Below are 8,146 nucleotides of genomic sequence, written 5' to 3'. Positions count from 1 at the left end.
TCCCCTGGCTAGTTCTCCTCCGCCACCGAGCCCGACGCGCCACACGCTAGCTGAGAGGGAGGAGAAAGCAGTGAGTTCCGGAGCTCTGCCTAGCCCGGCCCAACCTTTGCTCCACAGATCATGGCTGCCAAGGATGTGGTGGCGACGGGCGCCGACCCGAGCGAGCTGGAGGGCGGCGGGCTGCTGCACGAGATTTTCACGTCGCCGCTCAACCTGCTGCTGCTTGGCCTCTGCATCTTCCTGCTCTATAAGATCGTGCGCGGAGACCAGCCGGCGGCCAGCAGCGACAGCGACGACGACGAGCCGCCCCCGCTGCCCCGCCTCAAGCGGCGGGACTTCACCCCTGCCGAGCTGCGACGCTTCGACGGCGTCCAGGACCCGCGCATACTCATGGCCATCAATGGCAAGGTGTTCGACGTGACCAAAGGCCGCAAGTTCTATGGGCCTGGTACGGCGGCCGACGAGGGGGGCACGGAGACAAAAGAAGGGGGTCCGGGCGCTGGGCTGGGCTGGGAAGAGGCGAAGGGGGAGCGGGGTGCCAGAGAGGAGGGAGGAATGGCGGCGAGCCAGGGAGGGCGGCTCCCCGGGCGGGCTGGGGACAAGAGGCGCTTTAGAGGGGCTGCGGGCCAGCCAGGGACGCGGATCCCTGGCCCGCGCTGACAAGTGCTGGGATGGGGATGGGGGTGGAGGATAAAGCTGAAGCGCTTATTAAGCCGGGTTGGGTGGGACTGCGAAGAGGGGCACATCAGAACACAGGCCGTTAGGAGAGTTTTCGAAGGTCGTGGATTTAGGGATTCCTGAAAGGAGGGGGTGGTGTCGGGTTCGACAAAGGGAAATGAGGGTGTCTCGAGGGAGGCATGGAGGGGCGGGAGGAGAGAAGGTCCAGATTTTGAGGAGACGCGAGAGGGCCAATGACGCCAGGAGTCTGTAGCCTTGATGGAATATCAGGGTGTGGGAGAAAGAACGCGGAGATGGGATTAGCAGCAGGTAGAAGCATTGTGCCTGGTGGATATGTGTGTGTATGTGTGTGTATGAACGCGTGTGTGTGTGTGTGTGTGCGCGCGTGCGCGCGAGCGCTGTGCGTGCATGCGCGGTGTGTGCGTGTTCAGTGTGTGTGATTTGTCACGGGTGTGTGGTGTGCGCGCGCGCGCGCGCGCTTGGAATGTGATATGTGTCAGGTATGTGTGTGGCATGTGATTGGTATGTGTGTGTGCGCGTTCTGTGTGTGGTACACGGGGAAAGGCTGGAAGGTGAGCAAGGGAGGCTCCGTAGGGAGAAGGGGCCTGGGTGTGGTGGACAGTGGGAACGTGACAAGCTGCTAAGGTGATACAGTACTGAATCCGTAGCAGCAGAGAAAGTACTAGAAGAAAAAAAAAAAAAAAAAGAAAGAAATAAAAATGGAGGGAGGGAGGGAGAAGTGGGAGGATCCTGAGAAACAAAAGGAGTAGGACTGTGAATGCTGCTGGGTGGGGGATTTCAGGAAAAGCCAACCAGAGGGGAAATGAGGGATGAATGACTGCTGAGCTGTTGGAGGGGGCAGGCTGATTGTGTATCAGAATCACCTGATGCGTCTGAGGAAAAATACAGATTCTCGGCCTAACCACCAGAACCTCAGATGAGTCTCTGGGGAAGATCCAGGAATCTGCATTTTAACACACTCCCTCAGGTGAATTTGAAACGCAGCCAGATTTGGAAAGTCCTGCTTTATAGAATAATTGGAGAAAGGAAGAAGAGGTATTTATTCCTCCTCTAAGCACAGGGTTCTCAGGGGGGTGTCCATATCCACAGCGCTGGCTTCCCAGTGGTCTGAAAGAGGAAGGAGTACAAAAGGCAGTAAAATGGCCAAACTCACTCCTTCCTTTTAATCTCCCAATCCAACTGATGAAAATCAGATGTGTTAAGGTTCTGAAGGAACTCTCCCACTAAGTTTTCCCTTGTGGACATTTTAGAATACCTGCTTTTTGTAGGCATGTAACTGTAAAAATAATTTTTAAATCACACTTATTTGTCGCTTTTATTAGCAGACTTAGAGACTTTATCAATAAACATAATCATGTAAATACCTGTTATTATTGAGCTAAATTATAAAGTAATCAAAATGTGTGCATAGGGCATCATCATATGATTGTAATTTGCAAAATCATTGAGAGGACTATCAGCCTATGCACAGAGCGCAATACTGGGAGTCAGACAACCTACGTTCCAGTTGTCATTGGGTCACTGACTAGCTGTGTCACCTTGTGCAAAGCACTGTTCTCTCTGTGCCTTAGCTTTCTCCCTAAAAAGTGATAAAGATGTCTCATTGTGAGATCACCAAGCCTCTACCCTGCACTATTCGATGAGACCATGACATCATGATACTTCCATGTTATAAAAGAGTCCTAAAAACCATTCAAGTGCATATTACTCTATGCAAGACACTGTTGTAGGTACTGGAATGATGGCAGTGAGCAAAACATGCAAATCTCTGCTCATAGAGCTTATGTTCTAGTGAATATACATTGTGGTGTATATTAAATGTATTCTCCAAAGACTTTTAACACCTTACTTAAGTATTCTGTGAGGTTTGCTAGATAGAGACCCACTCTACAAAGCCAGGGACTATAATTTCTGAAATGGTGAGGTTCAAACCAGTACAGTTTACCTATTTTCAAGCACTAGGTGCTACATTTCCATTAGGGGTATACATTTGCAAAAAATGTGTGGTTGGGGGGGTTCATCTTCCCAGTAGAAATGGCAGGATATAATGATGACTAAAAGCAACACTTTTTCTATGGAATCTTAATTGCATTCACCATAAAATTCATCTAATTTGTAAAAACTTCTTGGTGGCTTGAAGTTTCAGGTGACCAGGCCATGGTGAAACTTGATCCATTCGCATACTTGGCATAGTGGTTGCCTATCAACTTTTTAATGTCAGGGTTGCTCTTCAATCTGCCTTTGGGGAAACAACACATTGTTTAAAGTACACTGAATTCTCTTTTACTTGTGCAATATTTAAATAAGTCTAAACATCCACCTTAATTATCTACTGCTCTCTTAAACAAAAGTCCAATATAATATCATATATAATATCATTCTGAGTTATATAGTTATTTTGCAATATTGATCCAGCTTTTTTCAGGAAAATTTTAGTATTTTCAGTCTTTTCCTCAAACCCACCAAAGATAGAATGATGAAGTTGATCTCTTCCATGCTGTCTCTTATTTATTGACAGTGAAGGTTATGTAATACGTGGGTAGATTTTTGAACCATTGATACTCTTATAAAATGATTTCTCCTGCAGATGCCATGAGTTAATGTTTAATTGAATCTTGCAACCAAAGATCTCTATAAGACACCTTTGACTCATTAAAATATATCAGAATACATTTATAACATGATGTTTTTATTTATACATTAGTGCTTATTGTCTTAAGAAACCATAACTCTCACTAGTGTAGCTCAAGTGCTAGAACAGAATCAGGCTCCCAGTATAATATGCTAAAGTTAAATTCGAATTCCCTACCACCACTACCTCACGCCCACCCCCACCAGGAGATAACCACTTATGACTTTTTTATTAGCTATCTGAAAGTCACAGGAGATTGATGAAAATGTATAGAGTTTTGACTTTTAGTTATTTATAAGTTTAATGACAGCCAGTCTTTTGATGTCCCCTGTGTAATGATCAAAGTATCAACATCACTATGGTTTCTGAGTGGAGTTTGATAGTCAATATATGCTTTCTATATTGATGGGTAGGGAAGCCATTTTCTGTTCACAAACCACAGATAAATGTACTGTCTAATAAAGAATTGGTTTTTGGTTCTGTTTTGTTTTTAAAGAGGGGCCGTATGGGGTCTTTGCTGGAAGAGACGCATCCAGGGGCCTTGCCACATTTTGCCTGGATAAGGAAGCACTGAAGGATGAGTATGATGACCTTTCTGACCTCACTCCTGCCCAGCAGGAGACCCTGAATGACTGGGAATCGCAGTTCACTTGTAAGCGTTTTTAAAATTGTGCCTGGATCAAATTTCTACCAGTAATGGGGATTCATGGCAGAACAATAGTTATTACTAAGCAGCGTGAAACTTGGGCGCATTTTGATAGGCTCCTGAATCTTGGACGGATCAAGTTAATGGCTTGAAGTAATTGCAGCAGTGCTGAGTCACTTGCAATGATTACATACCAATTTTTAGCTAGTTCTCGGTGGAAACTGGGGTTTCTGGTTTTGATTTTAAAATTTTTGAAAAGTTTGCATACATTCCACACTAGTATTTGGTGTGTAGGGGAAAGGACAGTGGCCATCTTGGCTACAGAAAGAGGGATTTTCATAAGTCCTCTCTTGTAGGGCCTGCTGTTTAAAAGCAGCCCACATCTCTGTTGAAGAATGAGAGACTTGTATGCTGCAAAACAGCTTCTCTTTGAATCTATTTGAGCCTAACTATAGGCCTGATCTACAAATGATGCTTATAATCTGCCCAACAACAATGGTGTCTGCATTTTTAAAAAGAAAGAAAAAAGGAGACACTTGTTTCTGGCTTATGCTATGGGCTGAGGCCTTTGGGGGGAAGTAGGAATGAGGCATTAACTTCACATTTTCAGGCATTCAGGAATTGGTTTCTGTCAACCCTAAGTGTTTAAGTATCACTTGAGCAATATTTTACTGCCAAGAATTTGAATAAGAGTCTTTCTCAGCTTTTATGAAAGTGTATAAAGACCATGGCCATTCTTTTGAGGAAGATTTTCCCTTTAAAATGTAGTTTTCTATGTGCTGTTCTTTATAATCAGTTAAATATTACTTGTTCTTTTGGCTATATCCAATCATTTTCTTTGAAAATAATGCTGACTTCAGAGAGACAGTTCTGGGTTAATAATTAGCCAGATGTGGCTCTACCTTTGAGTTTGGGTATCAGGCAGACTAAGTCTAGAGGCAAGTCTTTATACTTTGAGAACATGATTCAGCTACCTAATATAATCCCAAATTTTTTGCATCCTAAGGATGCCTTTGTGACAATAGAATCTTCTATATAAAACTAATGAGTTGTAGTTTCACACTTACAAAGCTCTATTTTGTAGGACTTGCCTTCATCAGTGGGAGAAAAAAATGTGTGCTGTTTTTCTTTTAAACCTTACACTAAGGTAGCCCCACATACTGTTGTGACACCTCAGCTATACTCAAAGCCGGTGTGGATTCCCCTTAAGGCAGGTTTCCCCAGCGCCACCCGGCTTTTATTTGTCTTGCACAGTTCCAATTGTTCCCAGTGATTATTTTACACAAAAGCAGCTCTGGTTACCTGGTTAGACAGGTTGGTTACTCCTCGAATTTCCACTCATATTCAGAAAGAGGAGACTTGGTCCTCTTGGCTTCTGACATTGAGATGATTGACCCTGCATTAGTTTGGCTGCAACAATGTGGTGGTTTGCCTGCTCCATCTCTTCTCGGGTCTTTTGCATTCTGGTTTGCATTCTTATAGCTGTTTTCTCCCATCTCTCCTGGCTCCTTTACCACTTCCTTTAACCACCCATAGGTTTTTCTCCATGCTGGGAGAAACATTCTATCTCCTGCTCTCCTCTCCATCCACTTGACTATAATTTCTTCCCCTCACCATCAGACAAACTTCTTATAAGTTGTTGCCCCTAACCACTGCTTCATCTCTTCTCTATACCTCCTTCCTTCCTACAACATGACTTCTATTCGGGTTGAATGCTCTTTTCCAGAGGTTTTTGGGGAAACCCTTTTTTATTTCCTTGCCAATACTAACTTCACTGGTTCATTCCTTGTTGTAGATCTTCTGTCACGTGACCCTCCAGACTGGCTCCCTCTACAGAGTTCCCAGCTTGGTCCAGTGGGATCTCCAGTTTTCATTTCATTAACTCATGTTTCCAGTGTTCTTGCAAAGTGTCTCATATCTTTCCTTTTCCTTTTCTACTCCCATAGACATCACCCTCCTCCTGGCTCTGGTTCTTTTGCATCTGAATCTACATGCTAGCTCTCCTGGTCTTTCCTTATTGAAATTTGCCCTATACACCACATTGATAATATTGTTTAAAGCACTATTTTACTATGTCATCCCTTTGCTCATAAACCTTCAGTGCCCTTTACTACCTATAGGATAAGTCCAAACTCCTCAGACTGGCTTTTCAAATCTTTCATAATATTTCCCCACACTACTTAGCTGACCTTATCTCCTACTACTTCCAAATGCCAACTCTACTCCTGCCAACTTGGTCTCTTTATTGCTTCCCAGATATGTTCAGCCTTACCTATATGCATTTGTACATGGTGTTTTGATTTTCTGGAAATCCCTTCCTCCCAAAATCCTTCTACATATTTTTCTAAAACATGTCTTTCTTCCATTAAGTATTCTGTAACCCTTCTAACTCATAGCATATCCTTGCTTTTCTAACCACTCCCTGCATACAAACAAAATTCATGTTGACGTTACTTTGCATGCTCATTGGCAGACATTGCTACTTGTTTTATATTTCTGTCTTTGGAACAAAATTATTAATTTCCTGTTGGCAAGGACCATCATATAAACCACCTTTGTATCCTTCAAGAAGCCCAACACATTGCTGAGAATACTGTAGGCCTCTAATAAATGCTTTAAAATGAAATGTGTGGCCAGGTTCATTCCTGTAATCCCAGCACTTTGGAGACCAAAGTGGGAGGATTGCTTGAGGGCAGAAGTTTGAGGCTGCAGTGAGCTATGATCATGCCAATGCACTCCAGTCTGGATAACAGAATGAGACCCTATCGCTAAAAAAATTTTTGTCAATTAAAAAAAAATTAAGAACTAAATGAAATGTGGTACTGATTTTTCAGAAAGCACGAGAATGACCATTTTTTTTCTTCTCTGCCTCCAGTCAAGTATCATCATGTGGGCAAACTGCTGAAGGAGGACGAGGAGCCCACTGTGTACTCGGATGAGGAAGAACCAAAAGATGAGAATGGCCGGAAAGATGATTGAAGCATTCAGTGGAAGCATATCTATTTTTGTATTTTGCAGAATCATTTGTAACATTCCAGTCTGTCTTTAAAACATGGTGATTTCAATCTTCAGAAAAGTTTCGAACCTGCTGTAAATTTTTAAATTAACATCATTAGTGACACTGATAACATTAACTTGTCTTAGAATGCATGATATGTTTGTGTGTCACAAGTTCAAAGGGTGAGATGCAGTGCTGTAATACAAATGTTAATGCTGTTTTTCTTCTATCTGTAGTTAGTGCAGGCTGAATTTCAATGTGTTTTTCCAGAGAGACAGGTAAGACTTGGGTATTTTCCAAAACTGGTAAAAATGTCAAAAGTGCACCAAGAATAAGTCAGTCATGATGTTTTCTAAAGACAACAAATCCCTTTTTTTCTCAATTGACTTAACTGCATGATTTCTGTTTGATCTACCTCTGAAGCAAATCTGCAGTGTTCCAAAGGCTTTGGTATTGATTAAAGACCTGTCTGGTAACAAAATGAAATCTCAAAGCTGGGCTCCACTAGAAAGAAAGCTTACTTACTGGGTTTCTGGGCTGCTTTGTTCTTGCTGTCACATGGACACTCAGACACCCTCACAAATACAGTACTCTACATTGAGGATCAAACAGGATCTGAACATTCCAAAGAAAACTTTCGGAAAAACCACCTGGCTTGCCTAAAAACCTAAATATATGAGGAAGATTGGAAGACTATCTTCCCAACCCCCATGTTTGTGGTGGGACAGTGGTTATTTGGTCATTTTACACAATTTGAAATGAGAGGGACATACAGAACAGGAACAGGTGTTTGCTCTTAAGAGCCTTCATACGACACCCCTGAACAATGAGGAAACAGTACGGTCACTAGCCAAGTGAATTTTAAAGTAAAGTATATTCATAAGGTATTAGTTATTCTTCTGTTATTACAAAACTGTAGCCACTGCAAAAGTAGTAGTCAAATGTCTAGGTATTTGATATTGCTCTTTTGGTTAACACTAAGCTTAAGTAGACTATACAGTCGTATGAATTTGTAAAAGTATTATATGAACAACTAGTGAGATTTCAAACTCTTGTACTTGTAGTTAAATAGTCATTGTATTTTCTTGTGAACTGTGTTTAATGGTTTTACCTCAAATCAGAAAACAAAATGAAGTGCTTTGGTCAGTTAATAAAATGGTTTTGCCCAGTA

General features: G+C 42.5%; 1 protein-coding gene across 2 annotated transcripts; it reads left to right on the top strand.

Annotated features, from left to right (window-relative positions):
- Positions 1–8,146, top strand: PGRMC1 (progesterone receptor membrane component 1). Of its 2 annotated transcripts, XM_008071352.1 has the most exons (3): positions 1–448; positions 3,828–3,983; positions 6,853–8,146. In XM_008071352.1, exons 1-3 carry the CDS (start codon positions 121–123, stop codon positions 6,954–6,956), a joined length of 588 nt encoding a protein of 195 aa, XP_008069543.1. In that variant the 5' UTR covers positions 1–120; the 3' UTR covers positions 6,957–8,146. The 2 variants fall into 2 exon arrangements, with proteins under 2 accessions (XP_008069543.1, XP_021574864.1); XM_021719189.1 differs by lacking the exon at positions 3,828–3,983.

This window comes from Carlito syrichta, unplaced genomic scaffold (genome assembly GCF_000164805.1).
Source record: "Carlito syrichta isolate Samal-C Ts95f unplaced genomic scaffold, Tarsius_syrichta-2.0.1 Scaffold314294, whole genome shotgun sequence".
Taxonomy (NCBI): Eukaryota; Metazoa; Chordata; class Mammalia; order Primates; family Tarsiidae; genus Carlito; species Carlito syrichta.
This window is presented reverse-complemented; position numbering and strand designations above follow the sequence as displayed.

What these genes read in the sequence shown, in the direction of transcription:
- PGRMC1 (XM_008071352.1), top strand. Translation starts at nt 121, where the DNA reads ATGGCTGCCAAGGATGTGGTGGCGACGGGCGCCGACCCGAGCGAGCTG. An exon ending in CCGCAAGTTCTATGGGCCTG is followed by an intron (nt 449 to 3,827) that starts GTACGGCGGCCG and finishes TTGTTTTTAAAG; the next exon opens with AGGGGCCGTATGGGGTCTTT. An exon ending in CTGGGAATCGCAGTTCACTT is followed by an intron (nt 3,984 to 6,852) that starts GTAAGCGTTTTT and finishes CTCTGCCTCCAG; the next exon opens with TCAAGTATCATCATGTGGGC.